Source organism: Salvelinus fontinalis, chromosome 5, assembly GCF_029448725.1.
Source record: "Salvelinus fontinalis isolate EN_2023a chromosome 5, ASM2944872v1, whole genome shotgun sequence".
Lineage (NCBI taxonomy): Eukaryota > Metazoa > Chordata > Actinopteri > Salmoniformes > Salmonidae > Salvelinus > Salvelinus fontinalis.
This window is the reverse complement of record NC_074669.1, coordinates 40402915-40424765: the sequence shown is the minus strand read 5'-3', so window position 1 is coordinate 40424765 and position 21851 is coordinate 40402915. Positions and strand designations below refer to the sequence as shown.

General features: G+C 40.8%; 1 protein-coding gene across 1 annotated transcript in view; it reads left to right on the top strand.

The window, feature by feature from the left end:
• The window catches only part of LOC129856089 (AT-rich interactive domain-containing protein 3A-like), a 212112-nt gene extending 191077 nt beyond the window's left edge, over nucleotides 1–21035 (top strand). The window contains exons 4-8 of the mRNA XM_055924209.1: nucleotides 770–953; nucleotides 3724–3968; nucleotides 5356–5640; nucleotides 13361–13450; nucleotides 16164–21035. Of these exons, the coding sequence (XP_055780184.1) occupies nucleotides 770–953; nucleotides 3724–3968; nucleotides 5356–5640; nucleotides 13361–13450; nucleotides 16164–16357 (998 nt within the window). The 3' untranslated portion in view covers nucleotides 16358–21035. The remainder of the gene's footprint in view (nucleotides 1–769; nucleotides 954–3723; nucleotides 3969–5355; nucleotides 5641–13360; nucleotides 13451–16163) is intronic.
• Nucleotides 21036–21851: the final 816 nt, after the last annotated feature.

Sequence of the window (21851 nt, the reverse complement as noted above, 5' to 3'; positions counted from 1 at the left end):
TTTTATGTGCACCACGTCATCACGCACAGTCGTTTATCTGCAACGAGTCAATTTGATGGAAACATTTCTGGAGGGGAAAAATTAGCATATTATTTTTATGAATATTCTCATGAAAATCTTTTGCGAATCGGATGGAAACCTAGTTTATGTCAGTATGTATCTGTTGTCAATGTTTTTCCGTGAAACTGGTGGTAGCTGTGAAAATAGTTGCGCAGTTAATTTAAAATAATCCCGTTAATGATAAATATATTTTTTAATTAATTAGATAATTTTCTCTTGAACCATATGGTCTATCTTCTAGAAACTCAACGACAATATGGACACAGATATACAAAATGAATACTATATATTAATTCATTGTATTAAAGTTATTGATTGCCGTTGATTTTCTGTTAATTACCAAAATTACTGAAGATTCCGGTAACTTTGATAAACCACCGGTAGCTTTGCAACCCTGGGTACAACAGTTGAACTAAGATCCTGAGGCATTTATAAGTTATATTCTTCAAGAATCAGCGGTTATCTATCGATAATTTAAATGTCAAAATATATATTCAGCAAACACAGATTGCCCCTTTAATAAAACGCTGTATAAAAAGTCAAGGGGGAGTTTTTCAAAAAAGTAATATGTTTTGTTAACCAAGCTGTCAGCTATTGGACTGCTTCCAGATAAATTGGCTTTATAAGCCACAGCTAGCGAGGAAACCCTCTCTATCGACGGACTGAAGTTAATAGCATTGATTGTGGATATTATGTTTTGTCTCTACAGGGACTCCAGTGAATCGTATTCCAATCATGGCCAAGCAGGTGTTGGATCTGTACACGCTCTACAAGCTGGTCACAGAAAAAGGCGGCTTAGTGGAGGTCATCAATAAGAAAATATGGCGTGAGATCACCAAAGGCCTCAACCTCCCTACCTCCATCACCAGCGCAGCGTTCACCCTGCGAACACAGTGAGTGACACTGCTGGCGATAAATAACCTGATAACCTGTAGGGCCATCGCATATCACTTGACTCTACACCAGTAGTGGTGCAGGGGGTCTCAGAGACCTAAGTCTCTACACCAGTAGTGGTGCAGGGGGTCTCAGAGACCTAAGTCTCTACATCAGTAGTGGTGCAGGGGTCTCAGAGACCAAAGAGTCTCTACACCAGTAGTGGTGCAGGGGGTCTCAGAGAGCTAAGAGTCTCTACACCAGTAGTGGTGCAGGGGGTCTCAGAGAGCTAAGAGTCTCTACACCAGTAGTGGTGCAGGGGGTCTCAGAGACCTAAGTCTCTACATCAGTAGTGGTGCAGGGGTCTCAGAGACCAAAGAGTCTCTACACCAGTAGTAGTGGTGCAGGGGGTCTCAGAGAGTTAAGAGTCTCTACATCAGTAGTGGTGGTGCAGGGGGTCTCAGAGAGCTAAGAGTCTCTACACCAGTAGTGGTGGTGGAGGGGGTCTCAGAGAGCTAAGAGTCTCTACACCAGTAGTGGTGGTGCAGGAGGTCTCAGAGAGCTAAGAGTCTCTACATCAGTAGTGGTGGTGCAGGGGGTCTCAGAGAGCTAAGAGTCTCTACACCAGTAGTGGTGGTGCAGGGGGTCTCAGAGAGCTAAGAGTCTCTACATCAGTAGTGGTGGTGCAGGGGGTCTCAGAGAGCTAAGAGTCTCTACACCAGTAGTGGTGGTGGAGGGGGTCTCAGAGAGCTAAGAGTCTCTACACCAGTAGTGGTGGTGGAGGGGGTCTCAGAGAGCTAAGAGTCTCTACACCAGTAGTGGTGGTGCAGGGGGTCTCAGAGAGCTAAGAGTCTCTACACCAGTAGTGGTGGTGCAGGGGGTCTCAGAGAGCTAAGAGTCTCTACACCAGTAGTGGTGGTGCAGGGGGTCTCAGAGAGCTAAGAGTCTCTACACCAGTAATGGTGGTGCAGGAGGTCTCAGAGAGCTAAGAGTCTCTACACCAGTGTTATATGAGATATATGATTAGATATATGATGTTAAATATGACTAGATATACAGTATGATTAGATATATGATGTTAAATATGACTAGATATACAGTATGATGTTATATATGACTAGATACACAGTATGATGTTATATATGACTAGATATATGATGTTATATATGACTAGATATATGCTTAGATCTATGGTTAGATCTGTGTCTGTATTAATGCTACAGTTGATTCCTAATACACCATAATGTTACGTAAGGTCTGGACTTGTCTCTAACTCCCAGCCTGTTGTTATTCTTATAAACACACATTCTATCACCACTGCTGTGCAGTACTGTAATTATGTTTTAGCAGACACTTGATAGGCACAATAACATTCATTATTCTGCTACGATGTTGACTACATTACTACCATTACGGCCTGGATAATGCACGATAATGATAGAGTCGGAGAAGAGGGTTAACTGTACTGTCCTGACCGCAATGAAGTGGAGAACAGAAGAAATCCTGTTGATATACAGTGCATTCGGAAAGTATTCAGACCCCTTGACTTTTTCCACATTTTGTTACATTACAGCCTTATACTAAAACTGAATAAATACACCCCCCCCCTCCTCATCAATCTACACACATTATCACATAATGACAAAGTGAAAACATTCTTTTATTTTTTTATTTTTTGCGAATGTATTAAAAATAAAAAACAGAAATACCTTATTTACATAAGTATTCAGACCCTTTGCAGGTGCATCCTGTTTCCATTGATCATCCTTGAGATGTTTCTACAATTTACCTAATTTACCTGTGGTAAATTCAATTGTTTGGACATGATTTGGAAAGGCACACATCTGTCTACATAAGGTTCCATAGTTGACAGTGCATGTCAGAGCAAAAAGCAAGCCATGAAGTCAAAGTAATTGTCCGTAGAGTTCCGAGACAGGATTGTGTCGAGGCACAGACCAAAAAGACGTCTGTAGCTTTGAAGGTCCCCAAGAACACAGTGGTCTCCATTACTCTTAAATGGAAGAAGGTTGGAACCACCAAGACTCTTCCTAGTGCTGGCCACTCGGCCAAACTGACCAATCGGTGGAGAAGGACCTTGGTCAGGGACGTGACACTACACATCCAAGTATATCTTACCAAATGATGAAAGACAAGCATTGTAATTTTGGAAGACGTGAAACACTATCAACTGTTGAAATCTGTTGTGATGTTTTTAAAACGGTATAAACTGCCTTAATTTAGCTGGACCCCATTTAAGAACAACCGAAAGCTGGTCTTAGCAGTAACATTTTGTATTGATTATGGATCCCCGTTAGATCCAGAATAAATACAATACAAATTTTACCGCTAAGACCAGCTTTCAGTTAAATATCCCCAGCAGTTCATACTGAAATTGGCACTTTGGCTCAAGTTTTTAAGGACAGACTTCAGATATTTCCAAATTCTCTCAGTGCAAGCAAGCTCACATGAAACTGGTCCCATCTCAGTGCAAACAAACTCAGATAAGACGTGTAAATTACCAAACCTGAAGATTTGAGTTTGAAAATAGAAGAGTGCTGGCCTTAACAGGTCGCATATTGTAAACGAGAATGTATTTGACAATTGAGCTGGCTTAACACCAGCTAAAAATAGAGCCCTGAATGTTTTATAGGTTGGCTGTTGTAATAAAGCCACATAATGTAACCTTGTTGACATCCAGGATGACACAAGCATTATGGCAGCGTCTTGGTGTAAAACTTCTACTTCAATAAAACATTGTGAAATGTCCTGTTCCCCGATCCCTTCCTACAGGTATATGAAGTACCTCTACCCGTACGAATGTGAAAAGAGGGGTCTGAGCTCCCCCGGAGAGCTCCAGGCAGCCATCGACAGTAACCGCCGCGAGGGGCGTCGTCAGAGCTACGGGTCGGCCATCTTTAACTATTCTCCAATGGGGACAACCTCCATCGTCTCCTCCCCCAAGATGAGCATGCCTCACCTGGCCATGTCCACCCTCAACGGAGCACATGTGACCCAGGGACACAACATCAAGAAAGGTGAGACACATGTCATGTGACCAGGAAGAAGCTGCCGTGCTGCAGTTGTGGCTACTGTAGGGGCGGTGTTGTGTAGGATTCACTCCTGCATCAGACTGGCACCCAGGCTACTATAGGGGCGGTGTTGTGTAGGATTCACTCCTGCATCAGACTGGCAACCAGGCTACTATAGGGGCGGTGTTGTGTAGGATTTACTCCTCCATCAGACTGGCACCCAGGCTACTATAGGGGTGGTGTTGTGTAGGATTTACTCCTGCATCCGACTGGCACCCAGGCTACTATAGGGGCGGTGTTGTGTAGGATTCACTCCTGCATCAGACTGGCACCCAGGCTAAAATAGGGACGGTGTTGTGTGGGATTTACTCCTCCATCAGACTGGCACCCAGGCTACTATAGGGGTGGTGTTGTGTAGGATTTACTCCTGCATCAGACTGGCACCCAGGCTACTATAGGGACGGTGTTGTGTAGGATTCACTCCTGCATCAGTCTGGCACCCAGGCTACTATAGGGGCGGTGTTGTGTAGGATTTACTCCTGCATCAGACTGGCACCCAGGCTACTATAGGGACGGTGTTGTGTAGGATTCACTCCTGCATCAGACTGGCACCCAGGCTACTATAGGGACGGTGTTGTGTAGGATTTACTCCTGCATCAGACTGGCACCCAGGCTACTATAGGGGCGGTGTTGTGTAGGATTTACTCCTGCATCAGACTGGCACCCAGGCTACTCTAGGGACGGTGTTGTGTAGGATTCACTCCTGCATCAGACTGGCACCCAGGCTACTATAGGGGCAGTGTTGTGTAGGATTCACTCCTGCATCAGTCTGGCACCCAGGCTACTATAGGGGCGGTGTTGTGTATGATTCACTCCTGCATCAGTCTGGCACCCAGGCTACTATAGGGACGGTGTTGTTTGTTGCTCACTGATTTGAAAGACGTGTGTGTCCATGACCTGACTGTTGAATTTAATGACACAGGATGGAGTGAAGACACAATGCTCAGGAAATTTGATTTCCTTGTAAAAAATAAAAATCTCCTCTCATAATTTGACTTCTCATGCTGTAATTTCCCACAAAGTTTGAATATCAAACCGGACATTTTATGACAGAGTATTGACCACTGCGTGAGAAAACATCTGTACTGACAACCATAAGAACTTCCTGAGCATATAAATGCCGACAGTAGCCTACAGAACGCCCAACTTTTTTCTCAGGGATTTGGTTCAAAGCAAAAGACGCATTTCCCAAGATCTGAAAGAAAGAAAATAGACAACAAACTATATAAAGTATTCTTCTTTAAAACTCTCTCTTGAAAAAGTGATTTTTAATCTCAATGAGACTAACCTGGTAAAAATAAATCAATGAATTCTTCTCTCTATTTTAACCCAGAGGATAGTCTGATGGCGGGTTGTCTGTCGGGTCGTGTGGGGGGGATGCCCATGTCTCTGGGAGGTCACCCCCAAGCCGTGGCAGCTCAGGCGGCCGCAGCGGTACAGGCTGCAGCGTTGGAGCAGCTGAGGGAGAAGCTGGAGAGCGGGGAGCCGCCGGAGAAGATGGTGATGGCCGAGGAGCAACAGAGACTCATGCAGCACGCGGTGCAGCAGAACCTCCTCGCCATGGCAACACAGCTTCCCATGAACATCAAGATCAACAACCGAGCTGAGCGGATGAGAGGTGAGATAAACCAACGCTAAAGTTACTAATGTTGATATTCTGAATACTAGCTGGAATGGAATGACACCCCATTCTCTACACAGTGCACTAATTGGGTGCCATTTTGGACACAGTTACAAAATAATGTGTTTATCTGTTATTATGTCCTGAGTTGAGACAAATCAATACAGTTACCTTATTAATGTGGACTTATGCCTGTCTGATATTATGAATAGAGGATGTGTCTGAAACAATGTGTATAAAACCCTGGATGACCGACGGGGCGCTGTATTGAAGCCACAGGGCCTCCATCTTGGTACTCCTCTTCCGTCGTAAAAAATATTCTGGAAGTTATATAAATGTATTTTTCTTAAATGTCTACATTCGTTTTTTTAACATGTTTATTATATTACACACACGTTAATGCGTACTTTTAAATTATATTATGTCAGCTAAACATAAAAATAAATGAAATATTTTTTAAAAATCCTTAAATTTAACATTTTTGAGAGAACATTTTTAACATTTTCTTCTTGAAACATTTACTTGAAATGCTGTAAAATGTCATTCATTCCTATGGAGGACTGTTCCCACTGGGGAGAGACAATATGGCCGACCGGTGGCTTCAAAACCCTCTCAAAGGCCGATACATAGCATCATGGTTTATATACATCATTGGTCTGAAATGGCACCATACTTCCTATATAGTGCACTTCTTTGACTAAACAACACCAAAAATTATTATACATACACATATGTATCTGTTATTATGAATACAGGTTAAAATGGCAACCAATTCTCTATATAATGCCGTACTTTTGACCAGAGCCTGTCTCCAGTTATAGGGAACAGGGCAGGGCTCCCAATTACTGTACAATCAGCTGACCTGTCTCCAGCTATAGGGAAACAGGGCAGGGCTCCCAATTACAATCAGCTGACCTGTCTCCAGTTATAGGGAACAGGGCAGGGCTCCCAATTACAATCAGCTGACCTGTCTCCAGTTATAGGGAACAGGGCAGGGCTCCCAATTACATTCAGCTGACCTATCTCCAGTTATAGGGAACAGGGCAGGGCGCCCAATTACAATCAGCTGACCTGTCTCCAGCTATAGGGAACAGGGCAGGGCTCCCAATTACAATCAGCTGACCTGTCTCCAGTTATAGGGAACAGGGCAGGACTCCCAATTACAATCAGCTGACCTGTCTCCAGTTATAGGTAACAGGGCAGGGCTCCCAATTACAATCAGCTGACCTGTCTCCAGTTATAGGGAACAGGGCAGGGCTCCCAATTACAATCAGCTGACCTGTCTCCAGTTATAGGGAACAGGGCAGGGCTCCCAATTACAATCAGCTGACCTGTCTCCAGTTATAGGGAACAGGGCAGGGCTCCCAATTACAATCAGCTGACCTGTCTCCAGTTATAGGGAACAGGGCAGGGCTCCCAATTACAATCAGCTGACCTGTCTCCAGTTATAGGGAACAGGGCAGGGCTCCCAATTACAATCAGCTGACCTGTCTCCAGTTATAGGGAACAGGGCAGGGCTCCCAATTACATTCAGCTGACCTGTCTCCAGTTATAGGGAACAGGGCAGGGCTCCCAATTACAATCAGCTGACCTGTCTTCAGCTATAGGGAACAGGGCAGGACTCCCAATTACATTCAGCTGACCTGTCTCCAGTTATAGGGAACAGGGCAGGGCTCCCAATTACATTCAGCTGACCTGTCTCCAGTTATAGGGAACAGGGCAGGGCTCCCAATTACAATCAGCTGACCTGTCTCCAGTTATAGGGAACAGGGCAGGGCTCCCAATTACAATCAGCTGACCTGTCTCCAGTTATAGGGAACAGGGCAGGGCTCCCAATTACAATGCAGCTGGGAGTCGATTGTTCCTTGAGCGGATGGTCAGGGGGTCGGAAAATAGATGTAATCTAATCTGTTCACTGTCTTCAGAAAGTTTTCACACATCATTACTTTTCCCACATTTTACAGCCTGAATTTTAAAATTAAATTATTAAATTGTGATTAAATTGTGATTTTTGTGTCACTGGCCTAAACACAATACCCCAAAATGTCAAAGTGGAATTATGTTTGTAGAGATGTTTAGAACTGACAAATAAAATGAAAAGCTGAAAGGTGTTGAGTCGATATGTATTTAACCCCATTGTTATGGCAAACGGGAACAATGTGCTTAAAAAGTCAGATAAGTTGCATGGATTCACTCTGACTGCAATAATAGTGTTTAACACGATTTTTGAATGTCCTCATCTCTGTAACTCCACACATACAATTATCTGGAAGGTCCCTCAGTTTGAACAGTGAATTTCTAGCACAGATTCAACCACAAGGACCAGAGACGTTTCAATGCCTCGCAAAGAAGGGCACCCATTAATAGATGGGTAAAAAGAAAAAGAAAAAAAGCAGACATTGAATATCCCTTTGAGCATGGTGAAGTTATTAATTACACTTTGGATGGTGTATCAATACACCCAGTCACTACAAAGATACAGGCGTCCTTCCTAACTCAGTTGCCGGAGAGGAAGGAAATCGCTCAGGGATTTCACCATGAGGCCAATGGTGACTTTAAAACAGTTACAGAGTTTCATAGCTTTGATAGAAAACTGAGGATGGATCAACAACATTGTAGTTACCGCACAATACTAACCTAAATGACAAAGTGAAAAGGAAGACAGTACAGAATAAAAATATTCCAAAACATGCATTTTTGCAGTAAGACACTAAAGTAAAACTGCCAAAAATGTGTCAAAGAAATGAACGCTATGTCCTGAGTAGAAAATGTTATGTTTGGGGCAAATACAACACAACACATCACTGAGTACCACTCTTCATATTTTAAAGCATGGTGGTGGCTGCATCATATTATGGGTATGCTTGTCATTGGCAAGGACTAGGGAGTTTTTTAGGATGAAAAGAAACGTAATAGAGTTAAGCACAGGCAACATCCTCGAGGAACCCCTGGTTCAGTCTGCTTTCCACCAGACACTGGGAGACAAATTCACCTTTCAGCAGGACAATAACCTCAAACACAAGGCCAAATATACACTGGAGTTGCTTACCATGACGACATTGAATGTTCCTGAGTGGCCTAGTTACAGTTTTGACTTAAATCAGTTTGAAAATCTATGGCAAGACTTGAAAATGGCTGTCTAGCAATGATCAACAACCAACTTGACTGAGATTCAATAATTTAAAAAAGAATAACGGGCAAATATTGTACAATCCAGGTGTGCAAATCTCTTAGACTTTCCCAGAAAGACTCACAGCTGTAATCACTGCCCAAGGTGATTCTAACATGTAATGACTCAGTGGTGTGAATACTTATGTAAGTATTCTGAGGATGGTAGCTGACTCTATAGCCACTCATATCTGTCATATCTTTAATCTGAGCCAAGAGGAAAGTCTTATGTGCTCAGGCCTGGAGGGAAGCCAAAGTTTTTCCGCTACCCAAGAGTGGTAAAGCGGTCTGTACTGGTTCTAACAGCAGACCTATAAGTTTGTGTTTGACCAAATACAATGCTATTTTTCTGTAAACAAATTAACAACGGACTTTTAGCATGCTTATAGAGAAGGGCACTCAACATGTACTGCACTTACACAAATGACTGATGATTGGCTGAAAGAAATGGATTAATAAGAATATTGTGGGAGCTGTACTGTTAGATTTCAGTGCAGCTTTTAATATTATTGACCATAACCTGTTGAAAAAACGTAAGTGTTACGGTTTTTCAACCTATGCGATATCGTGGATTCAGAGCCATCTATCTAATAGAACTCAGAGGGTTTTCTTTAATGGAACCTTCTCTAATGTCAAACACGTAAAGTATGGTGTTCCACAGGACAGCTCTCTAGACCCCCTACTGTTTTCTATTTTTACCAATGACCTGCCACTGGCATTAAACAAAGCATGTGTCCATGTATGCTGATGATTCAACCATATACGCATCAGCAATCATAGCTATTGAAGTCACTGAAATCCTTAACAAAGAGTTGCAGTCTTGTTTTGGAATGGGTGGCCAGTAATAAACTGGTCCTGAACATCTATCAAACTAAGAGCATTGTATTTGGTACAAATCATTCCTTAAGTTCTAGACCTGGTAATGAATGGTATGGCTGCTGAACAAGTACGAGGAGGAAACTAAATGACTTAGTGTTACCTTAGATTGTAAGCATTCATGGTCAAAGCATATAGATTCAATGGTTGTAAAGATGGGGAGAGGTCTGTCCGTAATAAAGAGATGCTCTGCTTTTTGACACCACACTCCACAAAGCAATAGTTTTGTCTAATCTTGATTATTGTCCAGTCGTCTGGTCCAGTGTTGCAAGGAAAGTCCTAGTTAAGCTGCAGCTGGCCCAGAACAGAGCGACACGTCTTGCTCTTCATTGTAATCAGAGGGCTGATATAAATACTGTGCATGTCAGTCTCTCTTGGCTAAGAGTTGAGGAGAGACTGACTGCATCACTCTTTTCTTATTTATAAGAAATATTAATGTGTAGAAAATTCCAAACGGTTTGCATAGTCGACTAGCATAGTCGACTAGCATCGTCAACTAGCATAGTCAACTAGCATAGTCAACTAGCATAGTCAACTAGCATAGTCGACTAGCGTAGTCGACTAGCATAGTCAACTAGCGTAGTCAACTAGCATCGTCAACTAGCATCGTCAACTAGCATCGTCAACTAGCATCGTCAACTAGCATCGTCAACTAGCATAGTCAACTAGCGTAGTCAACTAGCATCGTCAACTAGCATCGTCAACTAGCATAGTCAACTAGCGTAGTCAACTAGCATAGTCAACTAGCGTAGTCAACTAGCATCGTCAACTAGCATAGTCAACTAGCGTAGTCAACTAGCATCGTCAACTAGCATAGTCAACTAGCGTAGTCAACTAGCATCGTCAACTAGCATAGTCAACTAGCGTAGTCAACTAGCATCGTCAACTAGCATAGTCAACTTACACACAGCTCTGACACACTTACCCCACCAGACATGCCACCAGGAGTCTTTTCACAGTCCCCAAATCCAGAACAAATTCAAGAAAGCGTACAGTATTATATAGAGCCATTATTGCACGGCACTCCGTTCCATCTCATATTGAGCTCAAATAAACAGCAAACCTGGTTTCAGCAAACAGATAAAGCAACACCTCACAGCACAACGTCTCTCCCCTATTTGACCTGGATAGTTTGTGTGTATGTATTGATATGTAGGCTATGTGTGTCATTTACATTTTTTGTTATGTAGTTCTGTCCTTGAGCTGTTCTTGTCTATTGATGTTCTGTATTATGTATAATGTTTTGTGTGGAACACCAGGAAGAGTAGCTGCTGCTTTTGCAACAGCTAATGGGGATCCTAAAAAAAAAATACAAAAAAATACCAAATGAAATATTTCTGAATTTCATTTTTGAATACTTTTGCAAACATTCCTAAAAAACATGTTTTCACTCATTTTGGGCTATTGTGTGTAGATGGGTGAGGGGGGGGGGGAATCGATGGAATCCATTTTGAATTCAGGCCGTAACACAACAAAATATGCAATAGGTCAAGGGATGTGAATACTTACTGAAGGCACTGTATAGTATTTAACAAAAACAGAATCATTTCAAACCTTGATTACATTGGGATACGATCACATATGCTTCTCTATTTAAACGTGGAGATACTTGGGAACAGATTTCCTGAATTAAAATCATGTTGAGCTTATTTCCTGGTGATTTTACAGGCTTTTATGTCCAATGACCAAAATTTTATATATATATATATATATATATATATATAGTACAAATAAATAAAAAGCTTTGAATTAATAGGTGTGTCCAAACCTTTGACTGGTACTGTCAAAGGTTTGGACACACCTACTCATTCAAGGCTTTTTCTTTATTTGCACTATTTTCTACATTGTAAAATAATAGTGAAGACATCAAATCTATGAAATAACACATATGGAATCATGTAGTAACCAAAAAAAGTACTAAACAAATTAAAATACATTTTAGATTCTTCAAAGTAGCCACCCGTTGCCTTGATGACAGGTTTGCACACGCTTGGCATTCTCTCAACCAGCTTCACCTGGAATGCTTTTCCAACAGTCACACTCTTTTTAGATCAGAAATGATTGGGGAACCCTGGAACAGGGTGTCATTTCAGCCACATCCACAGTTACTAATGTGAATACACATGTTTATTCATTGTTATGCCCTTATAATATTGTAATGTTGATGCAATTAGGATGTATAACTGTGACACACACATACATTAATAACTTCAAAACTCACAGAGAAGCATTTGGAGAAAAATATTGTAATTTAGAGATGATTCCCTTATTGTGTATTACAGTGGGGTTCAGTAACACATCAGGCTTCATATCCAACTAACCCAACTCAATCTACAGTGGGGTTCAGTAACACACCCTGCTTCATATCCAACTAACCCAACTCAATTTGCAGTCGTTTTTCCCGCCACAAAAATAACACCACATCTTTGACAAATGTTATTGTTCTGTGTTCCGGAGTGTATCAGAGTTCTAGAACTTCTCCTTCTAGAACCCAGGCTATTTATTCTTCTCCAACATGTGATTGGCGTGTCAATGTTACTGTTTGTCCTCTAATATTATATAACTAGGGTTTTTTTAAGCTGTGTAGCACAGTGGTGGTATGCCGACATCAAGTAAGAGTATTTCACCATAAGATAGGTGAGTCACTATTACACACAAACACACACAGTTCATCATAAACATCTGCAATGTGATGTCTGAGGACTTCTTCGATGTCATGAAGAAATACTGCTTCCATGACTACGGCGGGCAGAGCTGCCCGCCCACTCTGTTGATGGTTCTCAGCGTGGCGGGTGTTTACGACAAGCCATAAGTCATACATTACTGACTAATAGAGACTAAAGGAAGAATGGGGGGGCCTATCTGCTCAGGTGTGGTTTCATCTCTCTCCGCATGACTGCCTCTCAGGCATTAGTTATAATTGTGGGCCTTTCCCCCGAAAGCTTAATGGTAGAATGAGTCACAATCTTTCACAGGTTAATTCCTCTACTGTCCGACCCGACCAGTCTGGCTGGGCTGCAACCCAACATATAAACACCATCATTTACAGATTACATCAAAACTTGTATTAAATATGGCAGCCTAGGCCAGAGAACGCCTGCAAAATGTTCTGTAACAGCTGTTTTGATCTAAACTCTAAAATTATATAGTATATTTAGTGTGTATCTGCACATTAATGATATTTTACAGAAATTAAACTTTACAATATTCTTGCATGTTGTTCTTATTTGGGAGAAGATTGTTGCAAGCCTTGTTTTTTTGTGCCTGCCTGCCTGTCAGTCTGTGTGTGTGTGTGTGTGTGTGTGTGTGTGTGTGTGTGTGTGTGTGTGTGTGTGTGTGTGTGTGTGTGTGTGTGTGTGTGTGTGTGTGTGTGTGTGTGTGTGTGTGTGTGTGTGTGTGTGTGTGTGTGTGTGTGTGTGTGTGTGTGTGTGTTATGATATGATGTCACACGTCTCCTCAGGGAGATAACCCGTTGGCGATAACCGACATTGTACAAAATGGTTCGCTACATCTTTTGACAGTTCCCTTTCCCTCAGAACTCTTTAATAAACTGCTTCTTACCCTGTCACTCTAGGAGTTATCGCCAATACTCTGCCGAACGCTTCTCTCCTGCTCCTTGTGTTCCCTTTTTAAATGCTGATATTGAGTTTTCCTCTCTCTCGCCTCCTGACAGATGATAGACAAGAGACTCCATTGAACCTGTCTACCAGCGGCATTAGCAGCATCAACATGTCAATAGAAATAGATGGAGTTGTCTACACAGGTAAATAGAGGGGCCGTTTGCTGATGTAATTGCAGGCAGGAAATTCAATAAGTTATAGCAGCACCCTGGCGCTTAGTCCTCCACGCAATTTGATGTCTTTGCTATAAAATCCATCGTAATGAAGTGGCCGTCCAATAGAGTTAAAAAAAAGTTAAATATCTCAGAATTGAGGCTGTGGATGGGAGATCGATGGGGTTTATTGTCTTAGACGTGCCCGGGAGAGAGGCCACGGCAGGTTTAGCCTCCACACCTCCTGCACGACTGTTCACCACCTCCTCCTCTGCCTTCGAGCAATGGGGTAATTACCTCAAGATAGGTAGGCCAGACAGTTCATGTCGTGGCGTAAAGAATAAGCCTGCTGGTGGAAATCTTCCAGTGAGGTTGAAGTGGCCATTAACATCAGATATAGTTGAGATCTGTCTGTCTGTCTATCTGTCTGTCTGTCTGAAACACCATGTTCAGTGAGGTAGACTGCAGTGTCTGTGTCAGTTGTCCAATTCATGGTTGTTTAGGTGTGACAATGTGTTATTTGTTAGTTAGTGAGTTGATAGGTCATCATAGTATTTGTCTAATTGTGACATTACAGTAAGTTGTAAATACTATTATATTCATCTGCCCCCCAAAAACTGGTTGTAAGAACATGTAGAAATGTACAGTACCAATTAAACTACTACTACTAGTAGTATCAGTAGTAGTAGTATCAGTAGTAGGAGTAGTAGTAGTAGTAGTAGTAGTAGTAGTAGTAGTATCAGTAGTAGTAGTAGTAGTATCAGTAGTAGTAGTAGTAGTAGTAGTAGTAGTATCAGTAGTAGTAGTAGTAGTAGTAGTAGTAGTATTAGTAGTAGTAGTAGTAGCATCAGTAGTAGTACTGGTAGTAGTATCAGTAGTAGTAGTAGTAGCAGTAGTATTAGTAGTAGTAGTAGTATCAGTAGTAGTAGTGGTAGTAGTATTAGTAGTAGTAGTATCAGTAGTAGTAGTATCAGTAGTAGTATCAGTAGTATCAGTAGTAGTAGTATCAGTGGTAGTAGTATCAGTAGTAGTAGTATCAGTAGTAGTAGTAGTTGTATCAGTAGTAGTAGTATCAGAAGTAGTGGTAGTAGTAGTAGCAGTGGTAGTAGTAGTAGTATCAGTAGTAGTAGTAGTGGTAGTAGTAGTAGCAGTAGTAGTATCAGCAGTAGTAGTAGTAGTAGTAGTAGCAGTAGCAGTAGCAGCAGTAGCAGTAGTAGTATTAGCAGTAGTAGTAGTAGTAGTAGTAGCAGTAGCAGCAGCAGTAGTAGCAGTAGTAGTAGTAGTAGTAGTAGTAGTAGTAGTAGTATCGGTAGTAGTAGTAGTAGTAGCAGTAGTAGTATCGGTAGTAGTAGCAGTAGTAGCAGTAGTAGTAGTAGTAGTAGTAGTAGTAGTAGTAGTAGTAGTAGTAGTAGTAGTAGTAGTAGTATCAGTAGTAGTAGTAGTAGTAGCAGTAGTAGTATCGGTAGTAGTAGCAGTAGTAGCAGTAGTAGTAGTAGTAGCAGTAGCAGTAGTAGCAGTAGCAGTAGTACTAGTGGTAGTAGTAGTAGTAGTAGTAGTAGTAGTAGTAGTAGTAGTAGTAGTAGTAGTAGTAGTAGTAGTAGTAGTAGTAGTAGTAGTAGTAGTAGCAGTATTGATAGTAAAACAAATATGTCATGATGAACGTGGCCATTTTAGGCCCTGTTTAGACCTGTACATGCCTCCTATAAGATCTTATGATCCGTAAACTTTACATAATACAGACAGCATCTTGGTTAAACTCTATATAATGTGCTCTCAAATATGGAGCATGCCTTGATTCTGAAGATTTTTATTTTGTCACATTAATTTATTCAACATATGAATAAATATGAAGCTATATGAATATCTCAAAACAACTCTTTTAGACAAAATGGTTGGAACAATATACTCTTTAAACACGTCACATTTCCAGAGTGGGCTCTCTGCTACTTTTAACGATATGACCCATTTTATAAGTGTCATATAGGTCAGTAACCAATCACAGTTCTCCTTTAGGATTGCACGTTGAGCAAGTCACGAGCGGAGAGAGTTCCCTTTGAATCCAGTTACCGTTCGTTGTGTTTGTAGTCATCATAAAATGGATCATAACATCAGAATTAGCAGAGAACCCGCTCTGGAAATGTGACGTACTTGTAAAGTATATTGTTTCCAAACAACATGTCTTCAAATGAACATAATCAAATAAGATAGTTTGAGACATTAATATTCATATTTTTTTGTTGAATTAAAATCATTAAAAAAAAAAAGAAATGTATTTCAGAATCTAGCCATACTCCACATGTTAGAGCTATAAGGAGTATAATGAACCTTTATTTAACAAGGCAAGTCAGTTCAGAACAAATTCTTATTTACAATGACGGCCTACACCGGCCAAACCCTGGACGATGCTGGGCCAATTGTGCTCCGCCCTGTGGGACTCCCAATCACGGCCGGTTGTGATACAGCCCGGATGTGGTCTGTACCATGTACTGTTCACAGATCATAAGGTATAATGACTCCAATATGTTGTCTGTATCATGTACAGTTCAACAGATCATAAGGTATAATGACTCCAATATGTTGTCTGTATCATGTACGGTTCAACAGATCATAAGGTATAATGACTCCAAGATGTTGTCTGTATCATGTACAGTTCACAGATCATAAGATCTTACAGGAGGTCTCCTCCCTCCCTCCGTCTCTCCAGGTGTTCTGTTTGCCAGGAAGCCCTCTCTCCCTACGATGCTGGGTGGTCACCGGGTCCAGAACCAGAATGACACCTTCTCTCAGGGAAAGAGCAGTCCGGGGATGAACTCCTCCTCCATACAGATCCAACCGTCCTGCTCCTCCTCCTCCTCCTCTACATCCTCGGTCCACGGACATGGAAACTCCTCCCCTTGAGCTGAGTCCCACCCCCAGCTCCACCCCCTAAACCCCCACGCCCATCATTCCCCAAAGACAACAAGCGGTCTAAAATACCAGGAGAAAATACTTCAATTGTTTTTGAAGGTGGCTTTTCCCTTCCTCCTCCTCTTCCTCTTCCTCCTCCCTTTTCTCAAACTCCCTTATTCCAGTTGAAAGAATTAAAAAATTTAAAAAATGATTTACTGAGAAAATACTTCTGTAGAAAATGAAAATTCTCTCGCTCTATTCTTTTTCCTTCCTCTGAACTCTGACCTCTGAATGGTATGTAAAGAGGACCTCTGAACCACGTGTGTATGCAGATGAAGTCTGCTGTCTTTTTTTGTGTTTCCTGAGAACAGCTGCTCAGTTTGGAGCAGTGTAAACATATAGGTAAAGATATATGGTGACACATCATTAGACGCAAGGAACTGTGGGACAAAGACACTGAGAGAATGAGACATGTTGGCTCTCTGCTGTCTGACTGTCTGCCTGTCTGCCTGTCTGCCTGCCTGCCTGTCTGTCTGTCTGTCTGTCTGTCTGTCTGTCTGTCTGTCTGTCTGTCTGTCTGTCTGTCTGCCTGTCTGTCTGCCTGTCTGTCTGTCTGTCTGTCTGTCTGTCTGTCTGTCTGTCTGTCTTCTCTCCTCCAACTGAAGAGAGAAATGCTTGTTAATCTGTAGCAGGGTTGGGGTCAATTCCATTTTAATTTGTCAATTCAGAAAATAAACCAAAATTCTAATTCCACATTTTCCTAATTGAAAAGCATTAAAGAGAATTATCATTCAGTGTACATCCTGAGTTGGCTGGAATAGAAATGGAATTGACCCCAACCCTGATCTGTAGTATGGCTTGTTTGAAGCCTCTGCTAGGCATGGGAGGCCATTTTATTGTCACTCAAATATCTTTTGTTTTCTTGTTGTTTTTGATCACAAACCAGAGAAGATTGCTACTTTTAGCTAATAACCAAAGAAAAACAAGAGTAACCAATGAAAACGATAACATACACAGACAGCACAGATACAGTAGTGGAACCAATGACCAAACTAAAGATATACTCTATATCACAAGTATATTTCTGACAAAGCACATCCTAACAAAGCACATCTCACAGAATCAGGGAAACGTCATTTCTTCTTTCTTTTAGAGAGGAAAATATCATGTTATCTATTGAAGCTGGTTCCCGCTTTGATCAATCGATGCCGCTAGCCATCAACACATTGTTTAATGCTGTGGGACAATAGCTAGAGCGTCAAGACATGCCTTCGTCAGTAAAGGGGTAAACCAAAATAGCCTAGTAGCCTAGAGCGTTCCCCACTACCGGTCCTGGTCAGAGCTTCTTAACTAACCCTTCTCACAGAAGAGAGATTGCACGATGGCTCTGATTAAATCTGATATTGCAACACATTCGACATTGATTTAAGCTCACACTAGTATGAATAATTGATTACCAGTGAAGTTTGTGGTGAAGGCGTTACTTTGCAATCAGACGGGAAACATACCTGCTGGTAGGACAATCCCCTGGTGGGGTGGTTCTGGTTAACCAAAGTCCTGGGTTCCCCATCTGTAGACCACTTCAACATATTACTCTGCAGAAGGAGATATGTGGGTAGAACAGATACTATGTGGGTTAAACAGATACTATGTGGGTTAAACAGATAATATGTGGGTAGAACAGATACTATATGGGTTAAACAGATACTATGTGGGTTAAACAGATAATATGTGGGTAGAACAGATACTATGTGGGTTAAACAGATACTATGTGGGTAGAACAGATACTATGTGGGTTAAACAGATAATATGTGGGTAGAACAGATAATATGTGGGTAGAACAGATACTATGTGGGTTAAACAGATAATATGTGGGTAGAACATATACTATGTGGGTTAAACAGATAATATGTGGGTAGAACAGATACTATGTGGGTTAAACAGATAATATGTGGGTAGAACAGATACTATGTGGGGAGTACAGCAGAATGAGGCTATAGGTGTTGGAGTACTAATGTAATCATCAATAACTCAGTGGGTTTATTTTGTGACTAGCATCCCCTTCTTTCTTTGGAAGTGCACTTGTGTCTGACATTGGAGAGTTTCTCCATACTCACTATTTTGCTCTCTTTGTCCCTCCCTCTCTCTCGCTCTCTGTTTCTCCCTCCCTCTCTCTTTGTCCATTCCTCCCTTTCTCTCTCTCTCTTTGTCCCTCTCTCTCTCTCTCTCTCTCACTCACTCTTTCTCCCTCCCTCTCTCTTTCTCACTCCCTCTCTTTGTCCCCCTCTCTCTCTATCCCTCTCTATCCCTCCCTCTTTGTCCCTCCCTCCCTTTCTCTCTCTCTCGCTTTGTCCCTCTCTCTCTCTCTCTCCCTCTTTCTCCCTCCCTCTCTCTTTGTCCCTCCCTCCCTCCCTCTATCTCTCTCACCCTCTCTCTTTCTCCCTCCCTACCTCTCTTTGTCCTTTCCTCCCTCTCTCTCTGTCCCTCCCTCCCTCTATCTCTCTCTCTCTCTGCTTCGCGTCATAAGATACTGTATTTTTTGTTGTGAATGGGAAATGGGAAACAGTTTGAAGATATAGATTTTTTTTAAAGTCTGTTAAACATATAATTTCAAATTGTATTTATTTTGTTTTTTTTAATGTTTAGATCAGGGTCTGTAACCTTGCATTCATCTATACCACTTTATATTTTGAAACACTTTTTAAGAGTATTTTCTAACACAGACAGACAGATACCTCTTTACCGCTCTCTCTCTCTCTCTCTCTCTCTCTCTCTCTCTCTCTCTGTATATATATATATATATATATATACACAGAGTTGATTCAAAATATACCTCACATATTTAATTTCTATTGTTTTTATTGTAAAGCCACTTGAAAATGTGTTTTTGTTTCAACAGATCACTGGATATTTCATATGTTGTATAGTTATACCAAAGAAGGGAATATTGTATGATCACACATCTATCTACCTCATTTGTTATAGACTGTGCCAACCATACATGAACGCGAGCACAATCTTAATAGCCAGTTTCTACGTTTAGCCTTTTTTTGTCTCTTCGGTCTATACACACACACACACACACACACACACACACACACACACACACACACACACACACACACACACACACACACACACACACACACACACACACACACACACACACACACACACACACCCTCTGACACACACACACACACACCCTCTGACACACACACACACACGCACGCACGCACACACACACACACACACATTTGTTTAAAGACAAAATGTATTACGACAGAACAAAACGTACGTGGGACCGTTTAGGTCGCGTAGGAAGCAACCTCTTCACAATGCTGGTCTGTTTGTTTTTTGTTGTTTTTTTTTTATGGGAAATGCCAGGATTATTTAATGTACACAATATAGTACAGCTCTTGTCTGTTATTGTGTTGATATAGAGGGTAAAGAATTTGTAATATATCTTGTAACTTAATGTCATATTAAAAGGTAACAATGCTCAACTGTAATGTCACAAAGTAGGAAGCCCTGCGAGGGGCAAGTCAGCCACTGAAATGAATAGAGTCAGTTCTGGTTATTGAAGGTGGTTGTAATTCTGTTATTAATTCCAGTGTTTACTTGAAAAAAAATGAGTTCTTCAGGAAATCAGGCCTTGATGTGGATGTAGTAAAAGGTGTTCAGATATACAGTATAAGATATACAGCTATGTTCCAATGTTTATACTAGAATACCACTCAGAATGTCAGAACCATAGATCACATTGCTACATTCTTCAGCAGTATGATAGTGTCGACATTGGGGTGGGACTTAAAAAGAGCAGAAGTGTCTGTCATAACTATGTCACTTCCTGTGGAGGCATTATCTATCCAGTGCTTTGATGCAGTCTGCCACTTCAAAACCATCCGGTCGACCTCTTTTCTATCTATCTTCAGGGTGGCTGTTATTGAATTTTATTTTTTACATTTAATTGATGTTTATTTCATTATTATTATTATTATTTTATAATCTTCTACACTGGAGGGTGCATACAAGAACAATTACAACTTAAATTCATGTCGGTCCTTCACTATTTTATTTAAATCCATGTTGTGTGATTGCACTTCTTGTACAAATATAAAACATCTCAGCTCTGGAGGCGATACAATTCAAACAGTTAGCCAATCATTGAGCAGTGAAATTGCCGACTGTGAAACAAGACCACAGTACAATCATGTAAATCTTGTAACCAAAGACATTTTTTAAAAACAGCGAGAGATTAACTTCGTTAAAGGAAAAGACACCCAATCACAGAGAAGAAAGTTTGAACCCCCCCTAAAAAATAAAGCACCAGCATACTGGCTTAACCGTCTCTCTGGATAAGAGCGTCTGCTAAATGACTCACATGTAAATGGATAAATAAGAACGAAAACGAGTCTCACTTATGTACTTATTACTTAAATGACATGTTGTTTACTTAGTATTTTAGCTACGCTGGTAGATTTTAGATCATATAATGGCTTTATTCACTGTGTAGGAAACGTTCAATATTTCATTTCTTTGTTTCCTTTTTGTCCATTTTGGATGTGTCCAGTGTGTTATGGGAATGCTCAGGGGTTGGAAACATACATTCGACAGGTGAAAGAGATGTTTTGTTTTGCCATTTGCTTGTAGCATATTTAGAAATAAAATACAGCTTCTAACTTCATTCAAATGTCTTTATTCTTCAATGTATATATATATATATATACTATTTGTTATGTATGTTTTAGAGATAGAATACCAAATGGAAGCATGAAATATAGATATTGTAGTTACATTTTATACAAAGTTTACAAAAAATAACTAATTATAAATAGTTATAAATATTATAACATTTCATGAATCCTTATTGAATTATGTTTTACTTTTAATGGTTATGCTTATATATGTTTACAATGAATGAAATACGCATTTGTTACTTAGTACTCAGTATTTATTTATAAATAACATGTTAATGCTTATTGGTGATAGTAATTATACAGTGTACCTTACAAAACAAATCAAAATCAAATCAATGACGCAGTAATTCCTGTGCTATGAGGTCAAATACATGGTCAGGATATTTATACCGTCAGGATATTTATACCGTCAGGATATTTATACCGTCAGATATTTATACCGTCAGGATATTTATACCGTCAGGATATTTATACCGTCAGGATATTTATACCATCAGATATTTATACCGTCAGGATATTTATACCGTCAGGATATTTATACCGTCAGGATATTTATACCGTCAGATATTTATACCGTCAGGATATTTATACCGTCAGGATATTTATACCGTCTGATATTTATACCGTCAGGATATTTATACCGTCAGATATTTATACCGTCAGGATATTTATACCGTCTGATATTTATACCGTCAGGATATTTATACCGTCAGATATTTATACCGTCAGGATATTTATACCGTCAGGATATTTATACCGTCAGGATATTTATACCGTCAGGATATTTATACCGTCAGGGTCAC